We start from the raw sequence: 14,833 nt of genomic DNA, 5'->3' as shown, positions 1-14,833 counted from the left end.
GCGGACTCTGGCCTGCGGTCGCTGGCGGCGTTCCCGGACGACCTGCGCCAGCGCGTGGAGAAGTGGATCCAGACCGTGGCGACGGACAACGACCGCCAGTCGCTCGAGGTGATCGACGAGCTGCGGCGCGAGCTGCGCACGTGCCAGCGCCGCGGCTACACCACGTGCCCGCAGACCGTGGCCGCGCTGGAGGCCGTCTACGTCGCCCTGCTGGGCCACCACTGCGACCGCGTGCGCGACGCGGCCGTCGTCGACCTCAACGTCCTGTATGACGCGCACGACCTGCAGGCCGCCGACGCCCTCCCCGTCACCGTCGCCACCGTCGGCGAGACCCCCACCGTCGCCATCTTCCTCCACCCGCTCGACGCCCACGTCGACACCCGCCCGTTCGTCGACGCCGACGTCGTCCTCAGGCTCTTCGGCCCGCAGGACGACCCCATGGCCGCCCCGGCCTGGACCGACTTCCCGCTCCGCGTCACGCGCGAGGGAAAGGTCTGCCGCAAACTCCCCCCCTTCCCGAGGGCTGGCTACTATGACTGGGTCATTGCCGAGTCCGGCGAGACCCACCCGGCCGTCCTAGATGGCTACCCGGCCGACGTCGCCCGCCGCTTGAGGGGCCGCTTCATTGTCCAGCCCGCGGGCATGCGCGAGGCCTCCCTCATTGAAGTCCCCATCGATGAGGTCGGCGCAGAGTGGGATGCCGCCACGGGCGACCTCAACTCGCGCGGCACCTTTGAGTCTGTCCTCACCATCATTCCGGGCTTGAAGGTCCAAAACTTTACGGGCGTCTACATGATGGGCGCCCTGGAAAGGCCATCCGACGACCCCAACCCCTCCCCGTTTTCCGTCGCCGACCGTGAAATCCCGGCCAACATCCTCGGCGGCAAGTCCGCCTTCCGCAACCTCTGTGCCGAGATGAAGCGCTTGGGCCTGTGCCCCATCATCGATGGTATCGACCGCGTCTCCCGAACCCGCATGAGCCGCAAGTACCGCCACCTTACCGTCGAAACTCTTAGCAATAAGGGCATTCCGCTGCGCCATCCCGGCACCGATGGTCGCGAAAACCAATGGGAGGACACCGCTCTTTTGAATCATCGCCGCGTCGAGACATGGAACCTCATGGTAGCCGAGGTCAAGGCCATGGCGGAGGAATACGGCGTGGGAGGTATACGCCTCGATAACGCCCAATCACTTCCGCCTATTATGGCCCCCAACATGGATGAGCTACTTCGTCACGACCCCGATGGCGAACCGCACTACTCGTTGAGTGAAGTCTTTTACGGTGCTGTCGTGAAAGCAAACGAAGAATACGGCTATTGGACCTCGTCAGCAGGCATTGAAAGAGGCTACCCCAACCCGTTTCTGGTCAAGTTTTGTCGCGAGATGTGGAACGCTTTCCCGGATTTTATCGTCATGGCCGAGGCCCATTTTCATCGCGAGGCTCAGCTGCTCACCTCGGGCCCCGTAGTCCACACCGTTCGAATCCCTCAGATTCTCGCATCCATTTCTGGCAAGTCTCTGAGAAAAGATGGCACCGTCGGTCGCGTCCCTGGTAAAAACAGGTCTACTGCTCGCACTTTGTCCAGGTTGTATAGAAACGACAGCGACTGGCTGCCGAAGAATGCCATCATGGTAAACTGCACCTGCACGCATTCGTCACCGTACCCAGGCCTGCTGTACGGACGCCGATCTTGGATTGCGGTGGACCTTCTCAACTTCCTTCCTGAAGTACCAATGACGGTTTACGGAGAGGAGAGAGGCCGTGCGTACAGAATGAACATGAACGGAGTCTCCAACACCGAAGAAATGACAGAATATGACGTCAACTTCGATGCCGTGCTACCAAAATCACCGCCGCTGAGAACAGGACAAACAAGTCCAGGCGAGGCAGTCATGCCGGCTTCTCTTTCTTTAGGACCGAGTGCCCGCGGTATAAGAAGGCCGTCGACTTCTCCCTCAACGGGAGCAGTGCCCTCCAAGCCCAAAGGACTACCACCCCTCACACCCCCTCACTCTGTCGAGAGGAAGCTCAAGATGAAACGCAAGGGCTCGCTAGCCGACTTGCGCCGAGTACCCTCCAACTCGAATTTGGTACGCTCAAGATCTCGCGACGACATGAACGGCATGTCTGTTCGAAGCGTTTCAGCGGCCGACTTTCGCAAGATGTCAGCTATGGAGGAGCAAACGCGACAGGAAATTGGACCTGCCTCTGGGTACGATATTGCACAAATCGAAGGACATTACTCTCACAGGCGCATGCTGCGGCAAGAACTTGCTGCTCTTCACAGCGGATTCATGTGCGTCTTGACGATTGAGCCTCAACTCAAGGAACAAGTGTTCGCTTTTGCTCGCTACACCGAAGACCAAGTGGTTATCGTTGCAGCTAACTTCAAAGACAACAGGGACGGACCTCAATACAGCAATGGTTGCGATGTGGAACTCGACTTCCAGACTCTTTGGGACGTTCTTCCAGACACCTTCACAACAGGAGCGGCGCCTTGTGCGTTTTATTCTGTAGTAAATACATTCACCGGAAAAGAACATTCCACCGATGTGCAAACACTGGAAGAGTTGGTTTTCAGAAAATACAAGACTCATCTGGATCCGTTAGGCATCAGTCTGCTCACTTTCAAGCCAGTGCAAGACACACCGGAACGCCGCGGAGCACACTTTTCCGAGTGCATCAACCGCCTCCGCAGTCAAGAAGCCAACGACATCAAGGACGCTCGCGAGAATGATATTATCGCGCGACTTGCTCGGGGCGCTGCGGCTTCCGCGAGCGATTTCGTTGGAGCCATGGAGTCACTTCGTAATGGTCTAAGAAACGAGGGATGCGAAAAAGCTGAGATGGAGAGGATTATGCAGTTGTGCATGCAACGAGCAAGCCAATTGCGGTTCATGGTCGCCTATGAAGGCGTTCCGAGGCCGAAAGACTTCGAGCCCCCTGCCGCGGAACATATTGTCGCGTACCTTACTCATATGTCGACGTGTGCCAAGGATCCAGACCTCATGACCCTTGCGCGGTCTGTAGTCGCCAAAACCACAAAGCTAGGTCCTCTCGTATTCCTGACCGCTGAGCTTGGCCGCTTTTCTACTGCTGGAGGTCTCGGGGTCATGGTGGACGAGCTGACAAAGGGGCTGGCCGGTCTTGGACTGGAAGTATACGTTGTGTCGCCTTACTACACCGTTAACCGTAAGAATCGAAGTGGATACTTGGGAGATAACATCCAGTGGACACGGAACATATCTGTGAATATTGGTACACATATTGTCGAAGCTGGGGTATTCGAAGGAGTGGAAAACGACGTGAATCTGATTTTCTTAGAGCGTGGCGACTTCTTTCCAAAAGTATATGCGGACCCGGGAGGGTCGGTCAGGCACCTGCAAACCGTTGTCCTCATGTCTCTCGGTTCCTTGGAGGTTTGTTGCCAAAAGCAACTATACCCCTCAGTTATCGTAACAAACGACTGGCTACCCAGTATGGCCGCTGGCTACCGCGACTTCTTTGGGGACTACTTCAAGAACACGTCATTTTTCCATCTCATCCACAATCTAGGGGAAGGGGCGTACGAAGGCCGAGTGTATCCCAACCCCGGAGAAGGTACACTCGATCATATACATCGCCTCCCAACCCATGTAATGGTCAACCCCTGGTGGAGCACTCTCGTCGTTAACCCCTCGAGATGCGCCATTATGAGGAGCGAAAGCTGGGGTACAGTAAGCCCAAGCTATTTGCGGGAATTGAGGGCTGGTCACCCTCTGAGCGACCTCCTGCAACAGGCCAAGTCTCCATTCGCATATCCGAACGGCATTCGCAAGGCCGAACGGGAGGAAGCACTCCGTGTTAAGGGTGCGGAGAGTCATGCTGCTGCAAAGGAGATTTTGCAGAAGCGATACTTTGGGTTTCAGAAAGGAGATCCCACAATCCCTTTATTTGCCTTTGTCGGAAGGATCACCTCACAAAAGGGTGTCCACTTGATTTTAAACGCGGTTGACGAACTCATCGGTCACACGAATGGCAAGATCCAAATTCTTGTCGGAGGGCCTGCTAACTACTCCGATGAATATTCATCAGGCTGTGCGCGACACATGGTCGACCTGCGACGGCGTCATCCGTGGTGCTTCTGGGCCCAGCCAGATGAGTTCTTCACAGATGGACCGATGTGTAATCTGGGGGCAGATTTCGGACTCATGCCGTCGTTGTTTGAACCTGGTGGAATTGTGCAGGTAAGTACACGGTTTTCGCTTTCTTTAACTGGAGCAACTTCGACGTAAGTGACAAATTGCTGACGAGCTTTTCTTTTCTCTTTTCCATTCCTTTTTAAACCTTGCCACGTATCTGCAGCAAGAATTCTTTGTCGCAGGCACTCCTGTAATAGCGTACAAAACGGGAGGATTAAAAGACACCGTCCATGAGTGGAAGAGTTCACAAGGCGAAGGGAATGGCTTCACATTTGAAGAATATTCCCATGCTGACTTTGTGTGGGCGGTGAAACGTGCCCTTCGCGTGTTTGCTCAACCACACGAGTATGAGGAAATGCGAGTTGCAGCGGCGGAAACAACAATTGATGTGTCCCAGGTTGCTTGGGCGTGGTCGAGCGAATTCCATCGCATTAGGAACGCGATGTACACACGAGGCGATGTAGTCGCAAGTATTATATCGTCAACAGTTGACGAAGAGACTGACCTCTACGACCGTTCCGCAAACCCGGTCCTTATTCAGTGGACGGGGAGCGGAAACTCTGTTGTACTGAAAGGTTCGTTTGACAACTGGACGGCCGAATGGCCGCTCAGCCAAGCTGTCGGTGATCATGGCGCGTTCGGCCTGAAGCTCCTCCTGCGCCCGGGTGAATACGTGTGCAAGTTCAAGGTGAACCAAGAGTGGACTGTAGCTGATGACCTTCCCCAAAAACAAGATGAAGCTGGCTTTACAAACAATGTACTGCAAGTGCAGTGACCCAGAGAATATAGAGAAACCAGAACCTCGCACGCCCTAGACGCATAGCAACCTGTCGTTTAAAACAGTCTCATAAACTTGAACAACTCAGGTGAAGAAAAGTGTTGAGTGGAAACCGAACCAGGCGAGATACGGTTCTGCCACTCAATTCTTCTAAATCCATATCTCCTAGTCTGATACAGAACTTTTTCGTCTAAGTGTTGCACTGTTATTTCAGTGAAACTTCTGTTGAAACAAATGTGTGTGAGTGCTTTTGTTGCGACACAAATCATCTCAGTCTGATGGCACTAACATGAAAGTCCCTCGCTCAATGCGGGCAGTGGCGCTCAAAACCTGACGCTTGCAAGTTCCTAACAAGCGGAAAGCAAACCGGCCGCTCCACCTAATGAAAAAGCATCTAATCCTTGATGCGTCGATTGCCCCATACGAAAGGAGTAGTCACAAGCAACACCGCATAACTCCACACAAATGTGCCTTCATGCACACCACGCCCACCCTGTACGTACCAACACCACCCTTCGCATTCCTGGAGTTCAGCTTTCCAAGACTTGACGGAATAATAATAATAATGAGACGAGGACATGCGAAACCCCGTTAAGCATTGAGGAGGTCGAAATCGTCAACTTCATCGTTAAACTGAGCAACCTTGCGTTTGATTTTGCTCGAATCGACCCATGTAATGAAGTCTTCCATGGATCTTGTGACGAGCATAGCTGGGTCTTTCACTGGTGTGGGTCCAACGCGCACATGACCTTGCTCAATTAAGGTAGTGGCCTCCGTGAGGTTCTCTGCAAATTTGAGTCTCATCATGACGACAGGTAGTCTCCGCCTACATATGGCACTGACGGTAATCTTAGCGCATGCTTCAAGATTTGTCTTCATGGAGATGACCCCCATGTCGTACAGCTTGTTGAGAAGGTCCTCTGTGCGTTGAGTGCGGACTTTGTCATCTACCGGCAGCTGCTCTAGCTTGTGACATAGATGCTTTACCTCGCCGACAATTTTGGTGTACTGGTGGTACTCTTCTGTGTCTCGCAAGTGATAGCGTCTGGCGACTTTGACCTCGCGCAGGTCGCGTTCTTTTTTCCATTGCAGAAAATCTGCCTTCCGAAGAAGCCGGTACTCGTGATGTTTCAACTTGCGCATTTGTCCTCCCTAACGAGCGAAAGCGTTAAACGAAAGGCTGCTTCTCACACTTCCCCGTCGACGTCGCTTGCTCAATGGAGTGACTCAATCGCTACTCCCAGCCTTGGCATCCCAAAAGTTTTTCACAGCTGTGGAGCAGGGACGGCGGTGGGTGAAAAGGATGTTGATCTGTGCGGGAGGGCTCTTACACGTGTGGCTTTTTGTTCCGACCACGCTATGTACAGTAAACCCTGGGCAGAAACAAATAATTTAGTAAAAATGTTTTAGGGCACAAGTTTCTACGCTTCCCATTCAATGGCTTCCGTCGTCGGCTTCTTTGGGTATAAAAAGGCACACAAATCGCGCATTGGGGGTTGGTTGGGCGGGTATCCCAGTCGCTCTCCTGCAGATCAATCTTGGAGCACCGCAATGCCAGCCATTGCGAATGTAGGAGATTAATATGGAGGGCGTCGCACACATGGTTGACACGGTTGCTCATCTTCCCATTGATATCCGGGATCATTCGTCTACACTACATGACGGTAAGTTTCATTTAGTCTCACTGTTACACGAGCTTCCGAGGATGACCACCTTAACGTCCGAGTCTTCGGTCCTCTCGAGCGCTGTGCCGACAAAAATCACAGCGTGGACCTGGACCCTGCGGACTGATATGATAGGCCTGAGGAAAGGACCAATGATCCAAATTAAGTCTTCACCTCAATATATCTGACCAATTCTCTTCCATACACATGCCATGCAGACAGACTCTGCCGTTATCTCGTCTCACCTTCATGGAATGGACCCGACCTGAACAATTGCTGGATAGCAAAATCACGTCGGAGACGGAATACATGGTAAGACGAAAACATTTCAGAACTTTTTTGGCATCACATCGGATGATGATTTCAAAGTTTTTATATTAGATGACGAGCTTTAGTGCAAATTTCGAGGTTACAGTTCTTGTTAACCTCGTGCGTGCAGAGAAGACTTTATCAACTCGACGATAGTGTTGGCCAACAATTACTCAAGATGAGCATAGCGTTCCGCATGATCAAGCCTGATACGTGAAATAGGAAACTGACATCTCTGTTCACCTGTTCTTTTGCTTCCTTCATTTTAATCCCGGTAATAGATTATAATGCCGGTTCGTCTCGTTGACAAGGCCCAGGTCGACTGAGCTTGAGATACGGTCATACTTGGGGCACCGACAGCCGAGTTGGAGTAAGACACTTTTGCAAGCGCTTCAGGTACGTCCTCCATTCTTTAGGATACGTCATCCATGATGGGAAGGACGAACATTGGGCATTTGTCCGAGGATACCTCTGTATGGTTTTCATGCGGAATATGTATCCAGTGGAGATAATCCTCATTGACTACCAAAATATCTACATTCTCAGACCTTTATCCTGGATGACTTCCGGAGTATATCGGCTATGTCACGAAGAGATTACAATATCGATGAATGCAAAAACATTCGCTGACCTAGTCCACTCTCTATGTTCTGTCAACACCCACATGCGCAGCCACTAAGTCCGATGCAGTGACTGAATACGTGTACATCGTATCGCACTGCGCCCATGCGGATGATGCGATAAATCCGTACACTGCTTTGCGGATGAACTCCAAACGCCGAGGCCACTCCTCACGACGACCAGGCACATGGCTGAACTTTCAAAATTTTGCTTTACTCGATGGTGGAAAAATGTTAGGGCAGGTTTAACACCTCGATGGCGGTTCTCGGCAAGGCTGTGGGTTTCCGACTTAAAATTGTAACATGAACCCAAGAGGGTACGAAAGTCCAAAACTGTAAATATATCCCCGCGAGCGCAGTCATCTCGACCCGCTGATGTCGCGACGCTTCTTGCAGTTTGTGTTCGGCAGTCTCTTTGTATTACATGAAGGATGATAGCGTCGTCACTTTTTATAATATGTACATCTAGTGGGCAGTCGGTGGTTCCTCCGTCGCATTCCCTTGCAACAAAATGGTTAGGAGACACATGGTTGGCCGAAGACGTCACGTCAGGCAGTCACTTGCTCCCAGCTTCCTCATCAGCAGTCCCAGGGTGTACTTCTGGATGAGGTGGCATAGATATTGCTACTGGTCCGGCGAGATGTGTAGCTGCGGTAGCTGGCGACGAAGCTGATATGGCGTTCGAGGTATTGGGGCTGCTCATGATGAGGTCGGATTCGATTGCTGATTGAGCTTCAGGAGCGGCAATTGCAGACGGTGTCTCTGTGGCGGAAGAAGTGGGGATTCTGTGGGCGGATTCTGCATTTGGGATCAACGGGCCTTCCGCTTGTGCTTCTGGTCGAATACCCGGCTCTGTGGTTGCTGCCATGGTCGCTGGACGGGCCGTGGATATGAGCAATTGATCGGTATCGTCAGCGAGAGCCTCCGTCGCACTATTGATGCAGGTGTCTGCTCTAGCGATGAGATCGGTGTTTGTTTGTGAGGCCTTGTCGAGGTCGGCTTTAAGTGCGATGGCGGTAGCGATGACTTGCTCAAGGGAATCGCGGGTGGAGCTGTAGTCCTGAATGGCTCGCTTCTCCAGCTCTTCGAGCCTTGCGGAATACTCTGCCTTTTTTGCAAGACTGCGCATGGCACTCTCGCGATTCTTGAGGATCCTGAGGCGCTTCCTTTCCTCTGCGGAAATTTCGGGGTTAGAAGTGCGGCGGCCACCCCGCCTCTTCTTGGTGGGAGGCTCGGTGCCCACGGCGGTAGCATTTACATCGTCTTGTTGTGGTTGCTGCTGTTGTTGGTTGGCAACAGAGGTCATGGTATGTGAAAGAGGTGCTGGCGGCAGACCAGAAGGAGAAATGATAAGGTGGGGGAGGCGGTGCAAAGGGGGAGGCGGAGGGGGCGACTGATATGGGCTTGTGTCGCCGTTGGGTGGGAGCCTAGAAAGACATGAAGAAGTGGAAATTCGATTGAAAGGGGGGGGGGGGGGGGGGGGGGGGGGGAGGAGGAATGAGTTGATGGGGTTGGAGATGGAAGAATGCGAGGAGGCGTGCCGCGTCGGTATGTGTGTGATGTGGCTGAACGCTGCTGGCGAGGCGCGGTGGACTGTGTGTTCGAAAATGAGCTCTGCGTTGCTCCATTTTACGCTTTTTGCTTTTGTTGAGCAAGGCATCGTTTCTCAGACGCAAAATTGTGCCGAATTGAAAACTTTGCGATTTCTTATTTATTTATACACTTCCTTCCGCAAATGTTTTCCCGTGCATGTAATTGCTTGCAAGGAGCACTCTCCGACGGCTCCTCGACAATGCACATGGCGCCGTGGACAGTGTTCATGTTTCTTATGACGTGGCCGCCTTCCACGTCTGTGCATCGCTGGGCCATGTCCCGCTCGCCTGCACGGCCGTGCTTCCGGCTTTCTCAGTCTTTTAGGCTCACAAGCTTCACATCACGTGATGCTGTAAACAACGCAAGGTCCGCATCCTTCCCCTGCCTCATCTTGTAGATATTACCACCACTTCTCTAATCGCTGGCAGAAGGTAATAGCAGCGATCGCACTTCTTATGCAAAGGTATCTAAACTATAGGCAACCCGTTGTACAGTACACAGCCTTCAGCCGACTTTCAAAGTAGGAAAAAAAAATGTGCTCGAGCGTCACTTTTATCAACGTCATGTACAAGCGTGACTATAAGCACACAAACGAGAAACATGGCCCGAACTAAAGATGTATCTCATAAAGTAGTTTGTGTTGTTGTCTAAGGGTCGTGGGCACGAGCAAAATGGCTTGCTCCCGAAAAAGGAAATCCTTACCCTTGAATTCGCGTGCATCATTTTGCATTTGTACGCCCTTTAACAACGCACAGCAGTTATCACCTCAATCAACCGCACCCGCCATCACGCAACCCCTCCGAAAATCAGTCCGAAGATACAAATTCGTGAATCTGCTTTGCCTCTCAACGTCAAGCTTTATCCTTTTCATATCTGTTAAATCGTCCCCTCGGCAACTAAAGGCTAAACACCGAACCGCTTCAAACTTCTCTCCTCCTTCGCTTCCCCTCCCCTCCGCGCCTCAGTTTTCATCTTCTCGCTTGCTTACAACAAACCATAAACAACAGCTGCCGTGTTGCACACAGGAATGGATTTTCTCGGGAGCTACATACCCCCATCACCAACAAAGTTCACCCCAAGAGCTAATGGGAACAAGTTTGATGATCTTCCGGCACTGCGAGCTCCTTGCAATGAGGAGCAGTTGCAGAACATGATGAGCGGCAACTATGAAGAGGTGCGCAAAATTCGTAGCTGTTTAGAGAAGAAAAAGGCAACCGTGAAGTTTATCGCGCCCTTGAGTGAGGAAGGTGATTCACTGCAGTCGGTTAAGCTCACTCCAAGAGTCGCTAGGACCCTAAATGACAATCCCAGGACTCCGCCGCCTCACTCTACACTTTCATCGGACCCTGAGAAGAAGTTAGACAAGTCAGACAAGAAGCGCTCACAGCAGCGCAAACGGGAGAAGGCGAGCAGCAATTACTTTGGGTTCAGCTTTAGGCGCAGCATATCCCAACCCGACATCGACCCGTAATAAGCGCTAACAGACATACATGGGACGGCAAGGGCACAATGTCACATAAGTATAGTTAGCGTATGTAGTTTATGATGAGAAGCTAACCTTGACGTCGGCGGCGTTGGCCAGTTTGACGATTTCCGCCAGCTTGCATGCCTTCTTAGCGGCCTGGTCGAGATCATCGGAAGCGACGAGCTTGAGCCCACTGTTACGGATAAGGTCTTTTGCTTCATCTACTTTGTTCCCTTGCAGCCTGACAATGACAGGGACGCGCATGTCAAGCTTGTTAGCAGCGCTGATAATGCCCTGAGCGATGACGTCGCACCGCATGATGCCACCAAAAATATTGACGAGGATGGCCTCGACGTTGGGATCGTCGTTCAAAATTGTGAAGGCCTCCATTACTTGTTCCTCCGTGGCGCTCCCACCAACATCAAGGAAATTAGCAGGCTCACCTCCGTGCAGCTTAATTATATCCATAGTGGCCATAGCCAGCCCCGCGCCGTTGACGAGACATCCGATATTACCATCCAAGCCAATGTAGTTGAGATCGAACTTCGAAGCACGGACTTCACGCGGATCTTCTTGGCTAGTATCTCTCTTCTCGAAGATGTCGGCATGTCTAAACTCGGCGTTGTCGTCAAAGTTAATCTTGGCGTCAATGCAAACGACGTCGCCGTCACTAGTCTCCGCGAGCGGATTAATCTCCAGCAAAGTGGCATCCTTCTCAATAAACATCTCGTACAACTTTTCCACTTGGCCAACGGCCTTCTCCAATCCCTCTCCCCCCTCAAACCCAAGCGCCTTGGCACAAGTCTGGGCGTCCTCCTTGCTCAACCCCGCCCGGATGTCGACCGGGACCTTGGTGATAGCGGTAGGATCCGCGGCAGCAATATCCTCAATCGAAGTCCCCCCCACGCGACTAGCGACAATGACGGGCCCCTGGCTCTCCCTGTCGTACAAAATGGCGAAGTACATTTCCCTTCTCAAATACAGCCTCTCCGTGACGAGGGCCTTCGAGCAGAGGCGGCCATCCGCGCCGGTCTGCTTGGTGACCAAGTGCTGCCCGATCATCTTCTCAGCGGTGTCTGCGGCGTTCTGCGGGGTGTAGCACATGTGCACGCCGCCCTTGAAGCCGTTCTTGAAGGCGCCGAGGCCGCGGCCGCCCGCGAGCACCTGGGCCTTGACGACGATGTCGGCGCCCGTGGAGGCGATCTCCTCCGCGGCCGCCAGCGCGGCTGCGCGGGAGTCGACGTCAAAGCCGCGCGGGACGGCGATGCCCGCACCGCGCATCAGCTCCTGCGACTGGTACTCGTGCAGGTTGAGATGCCGCACGGCGTTCGACGCGCGCAGGATGGAGCGGTGGGTACCGCGGGCGAGCGTCGCGGCGCGGAGGGAGGGGAGCAGGCTCGACATGGTGAGGGGTGGATAGGAGGGGGAGGGGTGGGAGGGAGAAGGTTGGAGTGGATCGGGGGCGGGGATTGAGTAGGGGTTGTACAGAGAAGTGGTAGGGTGACTAGATTGATTGCTGAGGATTTCTTCCTGGTGCCAGTTGCTGGCAACCAGCAACATGGCAACGTGGCATAGCCAGACTGGATTTACACGTGGCGGAGCGCGAATCCGGTGATGCGGGCAAGTCGCGATTCCGGTGTGGCATCGCGATTGTGCGGAACGCTTGCCCAGGATCTCCGGGAATGTGAGATTCCGGTGAATGCCTCTTCTTCAACGAATTCCTCCTCGTCCAGACCGCAACAGAAAGAGCACCTCCCCAACGCGGCTGCACCCACACCTTCTACTGCTTCTTAAACGAATTCTCCTCGTCAAGACCGCAACAGAAAGAGCACCTCCCCAAAAACGCAACCAGCAGAGCCCCTCGGCATCCGAGCGAAACATCGCATCATGTCTGCAACAACTGCATTCGTCCTGACGGCCTCCGTACGCCCATATCCCCAATCCCGTTCTCCGCGCATGTGTCAGTCGCGGCCTCCATCTCCCCCGCCACCCGTCTCGCGGCGGCAGTTCGGCGCTCTGCTCGTGGCGCTATCCAGCCTAGCTTTGCCACGCCGCGCGTCGGCACGGGAGGGAGTGAACCGTCCCGAGCTGCTGCCGTCCGAGCAGACACCGGTGATAGACCTGGAGCGTTTCCTGGCGACTGGAGAGGTACGGCGCCTGCGCGACCGGGTGTCGGACCTGGAGAAGCGCACGGGGTTCAAGGTGCGCGTGCTCACGCAGCGCTTCCCGCAGACGCCGGGGCTTGCCATCCGCGACTACTGGGGCGTGGATGATGACACGGTCGTCATGGTGGCGGATTACTTCGGCGGCTCGCAGCTGCTCAAGTTTAACGTGGGGAAGAACGTGGATAAGCTGCTTCCGCCCAGGTTTTGGAGCAATCTCAGTGCCAATTACGGAAACAAGTTTTATACGGACAAGAATGGAGAGGCGGCTGCAATTGTTAATTCCGTCGAGTCAATTCGCGTTTGCTTGTTGAGGAATGGGTGCGCCACGCCTCCCAATTTGGAAACGGCGCTTTGAGGATGGGGGCACAAAAGCAAAAGCGGAAGGCAAGTTGTAGGTACAGAGCCAAAGCGGAGATCGGGGGGAGTTGGGAAAATTGGCGGAGGCGACAGTCGTCTTCGCGTGTGCCCGGTGTTAACTATAAACAAATGGCTCGGGTTCATGCGCTTCCCCCCGTCGCGGCCGGCAAAAAAAGAAGTGCGGTGTCGTCATTTCTTTGTCTTGAGCCACTTGGGTATCTTTCTCTTGACGCCTTCCTTCTTCGGTGGGGTTGTGGAAACCGGCTTCTCCTCCGGAAGCACCTGAGGTTTTGGCGGGAGCACAGGCGCGATGGATTCCGGGGTATCCTCAACCTTGTCGAGCAGCCACTTTTTCAACAAAAGACCCGTATCCGTGGGGCCCTCATCGATGGCAACATGGATAAGCGCGGCCGGCACGAAGCCCTGGCTCCAGAGCGTATCGTCGAGCTTGGTGAGCTTCATCTTCGGGGGGACGACGAACATATGAAACTTAGTATTTCGTGCGTCCAGCAGTGCGGCGCGGACGAAGCGCTGCACGTTGCGGACGGTGCTCTGCGGGGTGAAGATGCCCTGGATGGCCATGCGGTCGGGGAACAGGAGGCGGATGAGGACCTTACGGAAGCGGCTCATGCGCTTGGCCGCGTGGGCGTCGCGCATTTTGCGCGTCATCATGGTGCCGTTCGTCAGGCGGTTCACGTCGGCCGAGATGGACTGGGCCGCGTGCCGCAGCTCGTCTGCAGACGGCTGGTAGAAGTCGTCCGGCAGCTCGACCTGGCGCGCGTCGAACCGCGTCGCCGACGGCCGGAACACGCGCACAGAGTGGCCCTCCAGGACCTGGCGCGCCTTCTGCTCCGGCGTCAGCGCGGGAGGCGGCGGCGACGGCGACGGCGACGGCGCGACATCGGCGGGTGTGGGGTTTGTGGGTGTGGCGTCGGCGCGTGCTGCGTTGGCCGGCGTGGCGTCAGCTGGAGGCTTCCCCGCAGACGCGGGTGCGGCGTCCGCGGGTGCGGCGTCGGATAGAGGCTTCCCCGCAGATGCAGGTGCGTGCGGATCTGGAATTGGGGAGGGGGTCGGGTCGGCCATCGGGACTGGGGAGGTGGGCGGGGGAGGGCGGGGCTGGAGGGAGGCGATAGGCAGGGGAGCGGGACGCAGGAGCAAGCAAGGAAGGGCGTGGATGCCGTGGGGTTGGTCGACTAACACGTGTAATACGTGTTGAACCATTTGGATGGAGGCGGAAGACGTGTGTGAGATATTTGATTAAAAAATCGGAAAAAATTTGCATGCGGGGCGAGTGAATGGCGCACATCGACTCGGGCAAGAGCAATAAAGAGTGGCAATAAACGAGTTTTTAACTTTGCGTTGCTGCTGCTGGCAGCTCAGCGCTGGCACCAGCGCTGGCACCAGCGCTGAGCATCGCCATGTCAGGGGCCGGGTTCTCCCTGGTTGTAAATAAAGTTTTTTATCACACGCGATATGCACCGTGATTTTACATATGTATATGTATATGTAATACATGACCCCCGTCCGCTCCCTCCTCTCGCCTTCGCGCTCCGTCGCTCTGCACACCAGCGTCCGACACGACGCACACCAATGCCATGGTTCCACCCGGCCGACCCGCCAACCCGCACCCCGCACCGCACTAACCGCTCCTCTTTATAGCCCACCCGGCCCAAGCCGCGCCCCTCCCCCCCTGAACGGAC

The 14,833-nt window shown here is 54.5% G+C and overlaps 8 protein-coding genes; 6 read left to right on the top strand and 2 right to left on the bottom strand.

The window, feature by feature from the left end:
• Window positions 1-438: 438 nt before the first annotated feature.
• Window positions 439-4,957, top strand: CHC_T00009277001 (Starch synthase). Its single transcript, XM_005718298.1, has 4 exons — window positions 439-474; window positions 553-1,876; window positions 1,970-4,227; window positions 4,346-4,957. Exons 1-4 carry the CDS (start codon window positions 439-441, stop codon window positions 4,955-4,957), a joined length of 4,230 nt encoding a protein of 1,409 aa, XP_005718355.1.
• Window positions 4,958-4,999: 42 nt separating this feature from the next.
• CHC_T00006189001 (hypothetical protein) lies at window positions 5,000-5,764 on the bottom strand. XM_005718297.1 is given in 2 exon segments: window positions 5,000-5,551; window positions 5,552-5,764. The coding sequence occupies 1 exon segment, from the start codon at window positions 5,762-5,764 to the stop codon at window positions 5,552-5,554; it is 213 nt and encodes a 70-aa protein (XP_005718354.1). The 3' UTR covers window positions 5,000-5,551.
• Window positions 5,765-5,938: 174 nt separating this feature from the next.
• CHC_T00006188001 (hypothetical protein) lies at window positions 5,939-6,370 on the top strand. Its single transcript, XM_005718296.1, has one exon. It carries the CDS (start codon window positions 5,939-5,941, stop codon window positions 6,368-6,370), a length of 432 nt encoding a protein of 143 aa, XP_005718353.1.
• A 2,247-nt stretch (window positions 6,371-8,617) lies between these two features.
• Window positions 8,618-8,950, top strand: CHC_T00006187001 (hypothetical protein). Its single transcript, XM_005718295.1, has one exon. The coding sequence runs from the start codon at window positions 8,618-8,620 to the stop codon at window positions 8,948-8,950; it is 333 nt and encodes a 110-aa protein (XP_005718352.1).
• A 1,223-nt stretch (window positions 8,951-10,173) lies between these two features.
• Window positions 10,174-10,617, top strand: CHC_T00006186001 (hypothetical protein). The gene has a single exon (XM_005718294.1). It carries the CDS (start codon window positions 10,174-10,176, stop codon window positions 10,615-10,617), a length of 444 nt encoding a protein of 147 aa, XP_005718351.1.
• Window positions 10,618-10,667: 50 nt separating this feature from the next.
• On the bottom strand, window positions 10,668-12,015 carry CHC_T00008602001 (succinate--CoA ligase (ADP-or GDP-forming), mitochondrial precursor). XM_005718293.1 is given in 2 exon segments: window positions 10,668-10,686; window positions 10,687-12,015. 1 exon segment carries the CDS (start codon window positions 12,013-12,015, stop codon window positions 10,687-10,689), a length of 1,329 nt encoding a protein of 442 aa, XP_005718350.1. The 3' UTR covers window positions 10,668-10,686.
• A 483-nt stretch (window positions 12,016-12,498) lies between these two features.
• Window positions 12,499-13,131, top strand: CHC_T00006185001 (hypothetical protein). Its single transcript, XM_005718292.1, has one exon. It carries the CDS (start codon window positions 12,499-12,501, stop codon window positions 13,129-13,131), a length of 633 nt encoding a protein of 210 aa, XP_005718349.1.
• Window positions 13,132-13,133: 2 nt separating this feature from the next.
• CHC_T00006184001 (hypothetical protein) lies at window positions 13,134-14,153 on the top strand. Its single transcript, XM_005718291.1, has one exon. It carries the CDS (start codon window positions 13,134-13,136, stop codon window positions 14,151-14,153), a length of 1,020 nt encoding a protein of 339 aa, XP_005718348.1.
• Window positions 14,154-14,833: the final 680 nt, after the last annotated feature.

Source organism: Chondrus crispus, genomic scaffold (genome assembly GCF_000350225.1).
Source record: "Chondrus crispus Stackhouse genomic scaffold, scaffold_37, whole genome shotgun sequence".
NCBI lineage: Eukaryota > Rhodophyta > Florideophyceae > Gigartinales > Gigartinaceae > Chondrus > Chondrus crispus.
Note: the sequence above shows the minus strand (reverse complement) of the source record. Positions and strands in the feature narration are given on the sequence as shown.

What these genes read in the sequence shown, in the direction of transcription:
- CHC_T00006188001 (XM_005718296.1), top strand. Translation starts at nt 5,939, where the DNA reads ATGCTTTACCTCGCCGACAATTTTGGTGTACTGGTGGTACTCTTCTGT.
- CHC_T00008602001 (XM_005718293.1), bottom strand. Translation starts at nt 12,015, where the DNA reads ATGTCGAGCCTGCTCCCCTCCCTCCGCGCCGCGACGCTCGCCCGCGGT.
- CHC_T00006187001 (XM_005718295.1), top strand. Translation starts at nt 8,618, where the DNA reads ATGGCTCGCTTCTCCAGCTCTTCGAGCCTTGCGGAATACTCTGCCTTT.
- CHC_T00006184001 (XM_005718291.1), top strand. Translation starts at nt 13,134, where the DNA reads ATGGGGGCACAAAAGCAAAAGCGGAAGGCAAGTTGTAGGTACAGAGCC.
- CHC_T00006185001 (XM_005718292.1), top strand. Translation starts at nt 12,499, where the DNA reads ATGTCTGCAACAACTGCATTCGTCCTGACGGCCTCCGTACGCCCATAT.
- CHC_T00009277001 (XM_005718298.1), top strand. Translation starts at nt 439, where the DNA reads ATGGCCGCCCCGGCCTGGACCGACTTCCCGCTCCGC. An exon ending in GGACCGACTTCCCGCTCCGC is followed by an intron (nt 475 to 552) that starts GTCACGCGCGAG and finishes GTCATTGCCGAG; the next exon opens with TCCGGCGAGACCCACCCGGC. An exon ending in GCTGAGAACAGGACAAACAA is followed by an intron (nt 1,877 to 1,969) that starts GTCCAGGCGAGG and finishes CAACGGGAGCAG; the next exon opens with TGCCCTCCAAGCCCAAAGGA.
- CHC_T00006189001 (XM_005718297.1), bottom strand. Translation starts at nt 5,764, where the DNA reads ATGAGACTCAAATTTGCAGAGAACCTCACGGAGGCCACTACCTTAATT.
- CHC_T00006186001 (XM_005718294.1), top strand. Translation starts at nt 10,174, where the DNA reads ATGGATTTTCTCGGGAGCTACATACCCCCATCACCAACAAAGTTCACC.